The 13,790-nt window shown below is 38.8% G+C and overlaps 1 protein-coding gene across 4 annotated transcripts in view; it reads left to right on the forward strand.

The window, feature by feature from the left end:
- LOC137185506 (semaphorin-4B-like) overlaps window positions 1–5,091 on the forward strand; it is a 54,328-nt gene extending 49,237 nt beyond the window's left edge. For all 4 annotated transcript variants that reach the window (XM_067593742.1, XM_067593741.1, XM_067593740.1 and 1 more), the window contains exon 15: window positions 391–5,091. In XM_067593742.1, the coding sequence (XP_067449843.1) occupies window positions 391–1,163 (773 nt within the window). In that variant the 3' untranslated portion in view covers window positions 1,164–5,091. The remainder of the gene's footprint in view (window positions 1–390) is intronic.
- The last annotated feature ends 8,699 nt before the right edge of the window (window positions 5,092–13,790 follow it).

Genomic DNA, 13,790 nt, shown 5'->3' on the forward strand with positions numbered 1-13,790 from the left:
GGGGGAAACAGCTAGCCTTGCTCTGTCCAAAGGTTAAAAAACATCTACCTACTTGTACCTCAACCCCTGTAAAACCACAACTTGTCCTTATTCTTTTGTGCGTATTGATCAAACAGGACATAATATTTTAATTAAAGAACTTTAAGAGGTGCTGGTAGGTGGGATTTTGTAAGCTTTGCATAGAGCTATGCTAGCTGTTTCCCCCCCGTTTCCCCTGCTAAGCTAACTAGCTGCAGTGTCTTATTTAATGGACACAGCAAGAAAGCAGATATCCCAAAATGTTGAACTAATCCTCAAAGTTAGGCTTATTCCATAGGCTATGCAATTACTAACACATTCCTTTAAAAGGATCTTTAAGTGTTTTCAAGCAATATTGTGCTTTTTTCATAGGTGGCTCCAATTGCCAGCTCATTACAATCCCAGCCAACACCTTCAGAGTCCTGCCTTGCAAACTGCGCTCCAACCTGGCACAGAGGAGGTGGCGATACAGCGACAGCGCCAGCCAGTTCCTCTACGCTACTCCTGAAGGCAACTTGGTCGTGGTGGCACAGGCCGACAAGATGGAGACCTACGAGTGCTGGTCCGAGGAGGAGAGCTTCCGCCAGTTGTTGGCCAACTACTGCGTGAGAGCGGAGCCCCGCCAGGAAAGCACCACTATGATCAGTCACTCACGCACGCCACACATTGAGCGAGAGGAGACCATCATCCTGCCTGGCCAGTCGCGTTCTGAGCAGGTCCACACAAAGACGTACTGGAACGAGCTGATCGTGGTCTGCGCCCTATTGGCATTCTCCCTCGTGGTGTTCTCCTTGTTCGTCATCTACAGAAACCGCGATCATATGAAGTCCATGCTGAAGCAGGGCGAGTGCCCCAACATGCAGCAGAAGAAGCCGAGGATAGTGGGGAAGCCCACTGAGAGCTTACCCCTGAACGGTAACACCATCCCTGTTTCCACTTCTGATCACAAGGGCTACCAGACATTAAATGACAACTATATCTGCAGCACGCCCACCCACGAGTCCTCGCCAGACAACAGTAAGAGCTTCTCCGAGTCCTCCGACAGGCGGCCGCTTAACCTGAAGGAGAGCCACGTGGAATACTCCCCGACCTGCCCTCGGCCCAGAGTGCGGTTAGGCTCGGAGATCAAAGACTCTATCGTATGAGAGCACAGTATTCGCTAAATGATGCCACCCTGTATCTCCAAGAAAGATACAGGCCAAACCCACCGAGCAAAGGAGAGGAGACCCTGACATCCTCCTACATCACAGCACATCTTTTATTTTGGTCATCTTTGTTCTGTGATCAGTGCGGAGGTCATTTTGTTTAACCATTTCCACTCCGGAGCCAGAGGTTAGTCCGGTCTGCTGCGTGGGGCAGGACGAGGAAGCAGCACGACACTCCGGTTTCAACCAGCTGCTAAAGAATAGTTCTAACAGTCTTTTTTTTTTTGAGTCATTCTCATGGCCACTAACAGCGTATGTGTGTGAGTGTTGGGCTGGGAAGAAAATAACACAATAAGCAGAAGACCTTCTTCCGATATCAGTATTTATCCCAGTATCTCTTTAGATATGCAAGCTACTCCATTGAATTATCTAGTTGATCACCATCACATGGTACAATTACAACAGTTGACAATAAATTATAAATACTGATATACTGCCCAGCCCTATTAGTTATGTGTGTCCTTGCACATGATCACATGCAGAAGATTACTGCTATGGTATCAACTCTTCTGATGTTTTGCAGACGCCATACTAGAATCAAGCTACAATACACACCACAGACATGATGACCTAGAGTTCAGGTTTAGGAGAATATAATACATGTAATGCGTATTCACTATGATCCACACATTATGGAAGCAAGTCAGAAGCACATTTGTTCCATTTTGCTCAATAAATGTCATGACTGTGTGAAGATAAAGATGATGACAAATGAGGAAGACCAGGAGAGAACACCACACCTTGAAAAGGACTGCAACTTTGAGACAGATGAGGGTGGCTACTGATCAAAAAATGTGATCCACAAATGATGCTCCAGGGTCTAAGTATTGACATTTACCTCCTGAATGTACGCTGTTGTTCAAAGGTCTTGTTCATTGACACGTAACCGCACCATGGACAATTTAGGGAAACCCATTCCTCTACATCTCTGCTCATCTGAGACAGCCCTGCTCTTCAGAACTGACTCGCAGGTTCAATGATGGGTTAATAAATTCACTGAGACACAGATACCCTGTTTTTGAGGCGATTACGGCAAAAAGACCTGGCATTTTTACGGCCGTCAAAGAGGACATTACAAACACGGAGAGCCAAGAAAAAAAGGGGGACATCCACACCTCTACCATGTTCAGGGCAGCAACGAAATCATCATGTGCACTGTGCCAAAAAAAACAAAACAAAAAAACAAACAAAACTCGATTGTCTTATCTAACTGCAATAGTGCCATTCTCTTCTGACCACTCCCATCTCATGCTTTATGTTAGCATTGATCATTGTCGAAGAGCACATGGTGATGGTTCTCACAAAGGCACTAATAATAAACAAATGTGAAGTGCAAAGTTGGAGTTTTCTCTAAGACTGTTAGCTCATAAACTTTTCAGACTGTGTTGGGCAGAGTCATTGATGTTGTTGTAAAATCTGACATGGGGCAAAGGACATGGTATGGAGATTAACTGTGGTTAAAACTTCCCATGTGGTTATCTGCCTTCTTAGTATTCTCACTGTAATGCAGAGGTACATCTAGTTCGAGATTATCGAGCTTGACGAGCGCTAACAATACACACGCAGCGTATTTTTTTAGGTTAATTTAACCGCTAACAAGCCCACTCAAAATGAAAAGGTCACAGAACAACTAATAATTGTCACTGTATTTAATAGTCTTCTTGTCCAGACTGCAGCTGCACTATGTAGTGAGGTAGATGCACACAAGCTCTGTATTAGCTCAATATAACTCCCCTCCCCCTCCTCCAGGTTACATTTCTTACACACATGGCATTCACCACACTGTCAAGGCGATGTTAATGTGAAAGCACAAGTAATCAGGGTGTTGAATACTTGCAGGTTTGCACATTTCAGTAAAATCGGAGCGAATTTTAAGAAATGCAACTACTGAGAGACAGATGGTGTGGCTGCTAAGGAAAATGATTTTTAGAAATCAGTTATTACAGGGACCAGTGCAGCCATTATGAACACTCTTGCACCTACATTGCTTAGACTTTTGAGACTTAATAAGCAGAATTTTCCAAAGATGTAGGAAGCCGATAGATGTGTATGTCAGAATGAAAAACATCCACGCGGCCATAGGGGCAATATGGCACCACATGTCTTAGAATACATCACCAGTTCACTGTATTGATCAAGTAAGCCTACAGTATATATTTCACTATCAAGCAGACTCAGCATTTTGCTATTTCGAACACTGAGCAGATGACGACATGCTATGTAACTTCAAGTTGACAAAGTAATTGCACAGCATACTGCGCAACAGTGGTCAGTGTTTCCTTTTTTATTTGGTTTTCGTTTTGTATATACAGTATCTGTGCTTAATATTGTGTGTTTTTAAGGGACCTTGTGCAAGATGTGTTGTAGCGATAGTCTTGAAACTAGAGAGTGAACACTGCTGATATATTTTCTTTTTTCATAATCGTGCTTTACTGCCTACTTCAGCATACATTTCTCCTCTTGCACAAAATACTGCACATTTCTCACCACGCTGTTAGTTCAACACCTGGGCTGGTTTTTACCAAGCATGTCAAAGCAGGAGATGTATCTGGTTTTATTTTCAAGGAATAGTTTGACAGGGGAATAATTTTATTTAGAGAGAAAGATGAACGGATAAATATGACTCTCAGTCTTTACAGTAAAAATTAAATAAAAGTATTTCCCAAAATGTCAACCTATTCCTTAAATCTTGTTTGCTTACTTTCAAGCCGAGACTGACCAAATAAACCAGTGTAACATTTGCTAACAATGTATTTCAAACAAAGTTCATTGCTTATTACAGTAACAAGGATACATCAGATCCTGATGTCCTTGGTGCAGAGTTAAGACAAAATTTCTGAATTCTAAATTGCCTCTCTGGAGCGTATTAATACCCTGCTTTGATATGCTCGATGGATAACCTCACAACATGTTTTCAAAATGCCTTTTAGATATCAAGTTGTTCTGCCTTCTAGCCATGTGCCACATTGTACACACACCCAGCAGTGACCTCACCTACAGAAATATGGTGACTGGCGTGATTGTAGCCCTCCGTGGGCGCACTTAACTCCATAACACGGGTCAACAGTAGATCTATAAGTTCACCCAAGCCACCATTAACTTTGCCTGCAAACAACAAGACTGGGAGCTGCTCAAAATCTCTTTGCTTGTGTCGGAAGTGGTCATGTGCACGTAGGAAACACCTTTCTGAAGAGTTCAATATTTAACAATAATATTACTTCCTAATTTCACGTACAATACCACTTGACCTTAATATTCAAAAATGCCAAAAGGTAAATACTGTGTTATAAAGTTGCGCGTATTTATTAATGATGAGCTTTTCATTAAAAAGCACACAATAATACCACGGTGACTTCATTTTGAGTGGCTCCTCAGTAATGCAACATACTGTACTGGACATGAATGTAGCCGACTATATCACATTTTGAAGAATATCTTCAAGGATATTACAGCAGTCTGTTATGCTAGAATGGCTCAAGTAGGCCATTGCAACATCTTCTCAGCATTTAGTTCAAATGGTCATACTACAAAAAAACAGCACAATAGAACTAATTAATCATTTGTGCTGCATGATGTAGTGCTGCAGTAAGATGCAAGCGCAGCTCCAAATCCTCCATAACAGCTCAGCCATGAGACTCAGCAACAGCTTTGCCTCAGCATACCGAACACCATAAGCTTAGTTGACTGAATAACTATTAGACAAATGTGGTCTTGCCTGCATGATTTCTTGATTTGTTGTGTACAAATAACATTGTGAACTGTATTTTTTGTATCATTGAGATTGTGACTGTTGTTTTTATTATATTGTACATAAAAAGCACTTTATTTTAATTTTTTAAGATAAATGAATAAAATACATGTTTTGACAGATGCATGTGCGAGTCCATTTTATGCTGTAAATGGCTGTTTATTCTTTGCCCGAAAGAGAAGGCGAAGGTGAAAATGATTCACTTAAATTCACTTTAATGCCAAATTTGCATATAATTTTAGGTGTGAAAACAAAGCTGGAGTATAACAAACCTTTTTCCAATTATATATGGACTAAACCATCAATTTGGGTAGAAAACATCATTTTTAAAGCAAACATTGGTTAGTATTTTCTGAAAATATTGAATCATATAGGCTACATACATTCTCTTGGAGTGTCGTCATCAAACTTTTAAACAGTGGGACACTGGACCTTTTATACCTTTTATATGCAAGGCCTGCATCAGCTTGAGGACTGAAGGAAAAGTTTCTGACAGTCACTATAATGCAAATGTTACAAAGTCCAGCATGTGCCAACTGAATAATCATACACATTTTTAGTGGTTTATTTAATCTGTTAATTACATGGTAAAACTTTAACTCCTTTAACTAAGGACAGTTTACTGATGCACAGTATGTCAACGATTACAACTTCTCCTGGTGCCACTTATAGGTGCTCACATAATGAGTTATAGTTGTTGACACATGCATTAATGAATCTGCTTACTACTACATATTAGTGTTTTATAAACCATTAAATGTTTATATACAGCCAATAAATTGTAAACAAAGGGCAGTTAAAGTTAAGCATTACCAAAAAAAAGCTATTAAAAATCAATAAATCATTTAATTTGGCAATTAATTCCATTTCCTTTTTTTTTTTAGCCTTGAATGATTGGCATCAACTGCTTCATTCATGCTTCTCCCTCACTGGCTCATGTCAGCCGCTGGGCCACCGGCTGATTTATATTTTTCAGTCACATTTGTGCAGATGTACAGCATGGCCATTATAATCGGACATTTTCAAATGACTCTGCAGATAGGCTCATGACAACACCGTGTGCTGCCACAGCTCCCTCCAACATCCCAACCTCCTACTAATGTATATTGTTAATTTAACTCAGGTTTAAAGTCATTGCTGTGTTTATAAGGGGGGTTGTGAGTGTCATTGACTGAAATGTAGTGTGATAAGAGAGGCTCTTCCTCTCAAAAATTAAACTGTTATACACACAGTTATATTCATTTTGCTACACACTCATCATGGATACACAGTTTCAGAGGTCAGCCCTGTTGTAAACGTCAGCTTTGTGAATGAACACACATAGTTATTTTTGGAAAGTGCGTGTAGCTGCCATCCAGTACTGAATGATGTTTAAACAGTAGGGACAGAGAGATGATAACAAGGGGACTCTGTATGTCACTGCTGCTCTGTTTGATTGTAGTACAGCACAGGTAGAAACTGGATGTGGTTTTCTACCAATTTGTCTGCTGTGGACTTTGAACACTGCACTGGCACATTAAGTACAAACTGATGAGATGGCAATGTGGACTGTTAAAACACATGTATGCGATCAATTCTTTTGTGAGATGTTGTCCAGTCTTGACCACATCTGTTGCAAACATTAAGCAACTCCTTACACTGCAAATCTGTGACCATCATTTGCACAAGACATCTGCAAAGATCAAGCCTGTTTGGATGATTCACAGTTGACTGTATTGTAATAAGGCCACATTGCAGATGGTTTCCTCTGAGAACAGGGAAAATGTATTATCTGTCATTTGTTGTGCAATGATGTGTTATCTGACCATTTGATGATCTGCAGGCAATGGTTAGAAGTTGTTCAAAGTCAGGGCAGTTTTTTAATGTAAATTGTGACCATTTGGCCTCATAAACAAATACCAGACTCATTGGAGTTCCTGAGAATATTAAAATCAGGTTTAATACCGATCATTCACAGATATTCACAATGCAACACATTAGGTTCTCACGCTGCTTCCTGGAGCAACAACATGTGAGGATGCCTTGTCTTCTAGCATTATATTGAAGTGCTACATGTATAACTTTAGTACTCAATTAGGAATTATTGTCATTTAGTGTTTGTTTAGATTTTCTGATTCCCATAATGAAAAAAGTTCCAGATCTCAATGAGACTACCTGTTTAAATAAAGGATTACATTTTTTAAATTAAATTAGAAATTAAATGATAGAGAGCTAAATTTGTACAACTTGATTAAGTACTGAGAATCAGATATGAGCTCTAAGCTACTGATAACATAAACCTTATCACAACTAATCAGCACATTATTTCAGATAAGTCCAATCACATTTTTATGATAAAAAATACAAAAACACTGCTCAATCGATCATGTGCATGTGTAGATCTGTCCAAAGCTTTGTATAAAGTACACCATTTCATTCTTCTTTGTAATCAAACAATATAACCCTTTTGGCTATTTTTTTGGTTATTGTAAAAGTGTACCTTCATTCTCATGCTCAATTATTAAATATGAAAGGCTGATGTAAAAAACTATTGTAGGTGTCCCACAGGGCCCCTAACTTGGGCCCTTTCTCTTCTCAGTTTAGATCGACAGTCTCCCCTTATTCCTTTGAAAAGACAGTCAGTTGGTCTGGCGGTACCATAAGTCAAGTGATGATTCAAGGAAGCATGACATGTCTCAAGACATCTGGGCACGACAGGGTCTGAAATGGCAATATAGGTTGAGTACACGAGCGCACACTCAACAACGAGAGAAGAAGAGACAGAAGAGGAAGTAGGAGACAAAGCAGATGACACTTTTAACTAGGAGGTCTTCTCTGCATTATCCAATCCATGTTTTTTCTGTATATGTCTTAATATATTTTAAGCTTCATAAAGAAATTTTCCTGTGTTGATATGTTGTAAGGACGGGCCTTTGATGAGCGCTTTTCAATTCCTTTTCTTAATTTGTTTGAGACAGTTTAAATGAAGATGAATCATGACAATTACAGCTACTGTCACTTTTAAGGACAGCCGCATTTTCTTTTCAAGCTCTGCCACCAGCTCACAGTGCCAATTATCTGGTCTTACTTGGATAGCATTCATTTCAGCTGTTGAAACGGGCAGGTTAGGCCAGACAGAATAGCTGCACAGAAAGCCAGCAAGAGGACTCATTTTTCTTTTCTTTTTTCTTTTTTTTTAGATGTTTACCAAAGCAACAATTTAATCATCAACCTTCAAAGTGATCATTTTCTGCTTACAATATGTTTGCTCTTGACTTCATTTCTTGCTTGTGTGCTAAAAACATCCACCACATGTAGCAATTGTCAAAGGATATTTTATTCTATTCTATTTATTCATATTCCTGTTTGCTGCCCTGCCACATTTTGACATTTTGATCCTTTGTTTTATGGCCTCTATGTCTGTTTCAGGGTTATCAGTCTCTGCTAATGTAGACAAAAGACTCCTTGTTGACCTCTCATCTCATGTCCCTGTCAGTGACTCCATGTACATCAGAGGATAGACTGATCAATATGACCAGGTTTCACACTAACTTCATTCACTAACACAGAGAATATGATTTGACTTAACTGGCTAGGATGCTGGGATTTCTGAAGAATAATGAGAATGTAAAAACTATATATGCATACATGGGAGTACAAGGAAAACAGAAGTACGTGCCTGACAAACAAATGTGTACAGGAATATATTGTCAATAGCAAATTCAGAAATTGAAAAGTATTGTGGACAAGCATGTAGATGTACAAGAAAGGAGGATGGACAAGTAATTCAAGATTTATTTCACAATATGTCTTATGTTAGCAAGACGTTAGCATCTCTTCATATTTGTTGACGTTAACAAGTCTCAGGAGTAATTCTTGTACATGCAGGAAGACACAGGAAGGATTTAGACACAACTGCTTTTGAAGAGTTGTGACTATTGATAGAAGCAAATACAACTCTGTGAAGGGAAACTGATTTGGGATTAATCATGCTCTGCAAAACCAAGTTGCACCGATCACATCAAATATAAGTGAGCAAACATAAAAGGAAAAGCAAACGAGCCCATAAAATATCTGGGTTTAATTATGTCTCATAAATATCTGTTCTGCCACTTAAGAAACGACAGACTCCCCTCTGTACATCTGCAGACTATCTGTCTATCCCATTTTAAAGGGTGAACTCTGAGGTAGCTGCTGAAATCTTCACCCTAAGCGGTTCTAATAACTGTCCATCTTATTTTTGATGGCCAAATTACAACTATCCACAAAGATGGCTCTTAGGTAGCAATTCAAACCTGATAACTCGACTATGTGCATGCATCAAGATGTAATTACAACTTATTTTGCCAAATACACTAATGAGAGAGTGCATCTTCATAGACAACCCAAAACTGGTCTCAGCCATAATCCTGTTAAGCCTCAGAAACAAAACCAACTTCAACATGGACAAAAAAAACTCTTCTCAGTGGGGAGAGTGAACTGTGAATAAATCTCACCTTATTGATGTCCTGGCACCCCTGCTGAGACAGAGATCAGCTGCTAGCAGGAATAATAGGCCTCTTTCCTCACAGACTGCCCGTGAGTGTGTGAAGGTTCTGATGGTCACACTGATAGCATCAAGTGGATGTCCAGAGCTGACTGTGACTCTTATCCAACATCTTTCCTCAGAATGACCCAGAGTTAATACAAACAAAAATAAATATGTCTATTCTCATCTTTTTTTCTGTTTTTTTCCCCACATTTTCTGCTAATGTCTGTCTTTCTTTCTGTTTCTTTCTGAATCCTGTTGAATCTCAACATACGTATATACTCTCTTTTGATGGCCAGTGACATATCCCATTCATTTTCATCACCAGAAGCTCATCTGCTGTCACCGACCATCTGATGATGAGCAAAGACAGTAATTTGCCATTCATTATTAACAAATCACTGCGCTGTGAAGAGTGCCTTTTGTTTGCCTCAGCCTTGAAAACAATTACAGTCAGCTTGCATTTCAGCTATGATTGCATTGCATTTTTCATGGCAACGGTTCATTGATAGTGAAACTGAAAGGCAGATTTGCTTTTCACAGTCAATGAAAGGAACTGGGAGATCTTTAAAATCAGCCCAGACCCAACTTCTCATGTCACACACCATCTCATCTCTTTCAATCTGGTTTTTCACATATAGTTAAAATTCTTGAAAGGATGATGATTTTAACTAGTCTAGTAATAACTTGAAATATATCTGTTTATTGTTTTCTATTATCTTATTCATTTTTAGTTTAATTCTAATTTCAATGCACCAGACACCGATGTTTGTGTGCACACAAATTAGAGAGGAATTTACTTGTGTAATTGTAGAGTGTCTGTATATAGTCTAGTGTCATACGGTCGGGAAGTGGGTCAATATACTGAAATGTGAGACTCCAGTTCAAATTATTGTGCTCTTCTTATATTTGTAAAATTAAAGTACTTATGCAACCCCGCCTCTTTAAAAAATTATTATGTTTAAAATTATGTTTATAGGTACTAATTACCCATTTACTCTTGTTAATTCCTCTTGATCATAGGAACAGAATACAGACAGATATATCTATAGATACACTATAGATACGACCCCCCCCCCCACCCCCTTTTATTTATTTACTTCTTAATTTTAACTTAATTTTATAGTATTTCTTAGTATTATTTACTTTTTAAAAAGTCTGTTTTAATATTTCTCTGTTGGTATGGCTTAAAATTTCTCTGCATGTTGTATACTTGCAGGACATATATAGCTTATTATAAATATATAATTTAAAGGACTGGTATGTAAGATTTAGTGGCATCTAGCAGAACAGACTTGGCAGAAATGGAATATGATATTCATAAGTGTGTTTTAATTAGTGTATAATCACCTGAAAATAAGAATTGTTGTGTTTTCATTACCTTAGAATGAGCCTTTTATATCTACATAGGGAGCAGGTCCTCTTCCACAGAACCTGCCAAGAACCGAGTTTTGCCGCCACAGTAGGTTCTCCTACATGCTTGGAAGGGGAGGGGGAGGGTATTCATTTGGTTGCAATCTGCAACCTCACTGCGAGACGTCACTAAATCCTACACACTGGTCCTTTAAAATTCCATATTTTGTTTGGCTTCTGATATAGAGAGTTGTGTTTTTTTCTTTGTGTTAAAAATACAATAAAACAGTGGTTTAAAAGTGTTTATAGGCAACTACTTTGTAACAGCAAATACATTTATGACAAATGGAGCTCTGTTTGATGTAAAAGGTCGAATATTTATCAAACATGCAATTCACACCCTCCAAAAGTTCTCTGTCACTTTAAATCCAGCAGCTTTAGTTTCTTAGTTTAGGAGAAAGTTACTGAATATGAACAGTGTATAAAATGTATCAGCCAATCAGAGGGGAAGTAGCTTCCACTGATCAATGACACTTTTCATGTGGACAAATATACACATGAATGACACTGTACATGTGAATGTGCACAGATTTTTCATACGTGTACAAATGCACTCTTGCATCCGTGCCGACATTTTTGCATTGAATTTTCAAATATTTAGCTACTTCAGAGAAATATGTACAGCAGTAAAGTGAGCTTCAGTTTCTGGGTTTCTATCATAAAAGGCAGTCGCGTGTGTTAGAAGAAGAGACAGAAGCAGAGCATGAAAAAGCACATTTTCTCCTCATGCACACAGCATTGATGGAAGCAAAGTGAATGTGCTGTGATATTAACATTACACTTGCATTATTAAATATTTTGCGGACATATGAAATCTTGTTAACATTGGGTGAAGATGTGACATGCTGAGACCTTCCTGAGGAGAGTTTACCGTTGATGTATGAACATCCTGCCCCATCATCGTTCACGGTAGTATAACTATGAAGAGACACTTTCCATGATAAGGCATTGTGTACACACAACCAGCCATGTTTTTATAACATCCATTATTCACAGTGCAGTCATTATCTAAGTGGCTGCAACAATGTTACAGTTTGAAAGATTAATTCTCTTTGTATCAGAAAACAGACGTTATCAAAATATTGTGCTGCTCACCCTCAGTGTAATGAAACAGGAGGAGTGTCTGCCTGTGGCTGTATTAATCAACCACATGATGAATGTGATAATCACATTTTCTTCTTCAAAGGGGAACCCTGTAAACACTTCCACTCAAGGCAAAAATAATGTTGTATGTAGCTGGCAAGACAACAAATCTGACAATATTTGCAGAAATTTTTGGCTCTATGAGATATTTTGCAATTTGGTCAGCCCAGTTGACAAAAGAGACAACAGGTAGGTTTTATTAACCTTGTTTTCTGACAGTGGACATCCAGAGATGTCACACCTGAGCTCTATAGCAGGTGTAGCATGTCTGAACTAGATCCTGTTTCCTGTAAAGATGTGAATCACGGAGAGAACAGAGAGGTCATGAAGCCTCAAGTTAGTTTTTCTGTGCTATACTGAAGTCTGAGCCCTGTGCATTTCACTCAGATCTAGATTACATCACAACAAGACCAAGCAGGAGTATTGAAAGCTGATCAGTGGGACATCTAACCTGTGAGTATACATACAGTACACTGAACCTTCAGATTTAATGTTATCAAGCCTTTATAAGTGCAGTGTAGGAGTGAGACTGGACTAAATCAGCCACCATTAGTATTCTGTGTGTCTCATCTGTCCCTTGACCTTTTCTTGGAACTTTTTGCCCTTGAATTTTATTTTTTCTATAACTCTCTATCTTTGAATTGCCTAAGAACACTTGAAGGTCATTCTGGATAAACCTGAGCAGTTAATATACCTATAGACCTTCCTTTCTTACCTGTATGTCTATAATTTACCATTACTAACATACAGCAGCCGAAGCAGTCTGGATTTCCTGAGTGTTAATAAGGCTTTACTTTGGTTTGATGAAATTACTACATGTCTTTGCTACATTTAGGTCACATTCAACATATGTAAAGGCAGTCGGCTACAGCACATGTCCATCTTCTCCTCAATATGTACTTTGACACTAGTCTATTCAATATTGTAAATAGCATAAATGAAGTCCTGCTACAGTACTTTTTACTCCTATATCTCAACATATTCAGTAGAGAAAGCATAAAGTGATGTGGCTTCGTGTATGAAGATAATTAGATTGGCTGACTACGTCTTTCCTTTGCATTCTGCATCTCTCATTAGCCTACCACCGAGCTCCTCTCTTGGTATGTTTTAAGAAAACATGCCAGAACCCACTGGCGAGTCAGTCTGTTGGGCCTTATGCTGGAATTTGAGTGAGATCTAGCCAAAGCTGAAAGAAGAGTATCGTGGATGATAGCGGATAAGGTTTGAATTTTCTCAAATTTAAGCAGCTTGCTGATTCTGCATTTGTTCCTCATTGCTATTCAGCTCTTGAGCAGCTCTGCCGCTATCTGAGATGGAAAAAATCTAAACTGGTGATTTAATTATACGCCCTGTAATCTGAGAACTGAGGACACAAACTCACTGGATTTCGGTATGTAGACACACAGCTTATTGACTATAAATAGGCTGAGCCAAAGCTTACTAGTTCACTGAACACTATAAAATATCAGCAATATACACTTTGCGCTTATGCTGGTGGCCAACACTCATAATACTAACATAGAGAAATAGCAGTGCTTTCCTCATTTCAATACTATGAATAAAATGTCCATCCAAAGCCCTCAAAAGACCTTTAAATCTCAAACTGAGCCATGACAGGCAAACAAAACCAAATCATTCAAACACTATTTCTCTGCTTTGCCATTCTGACAAATCTAATTTTGACCTCTAAAAATACATTTTTAGAGGGATTTTTAGAGAGATACCATGGTGTTTGCTTCCACCTAGTGGTCCTTAT

The sequence above is a fragment of the Thunnus thynnus genome, chromosome 1 (assembly GCF_963924715.1).
Source record: "Thunnus thynnus chromosome 1, fThuThy2.1, whole genome shotgun sequence".
Taxonomy (NCBI): domain Eukaryota; kingdom Metazoa; phylum Chordata; class Actinopteri; order Scombriformes; family Scombridae; genus Thunnus; species Thunnus thynnus.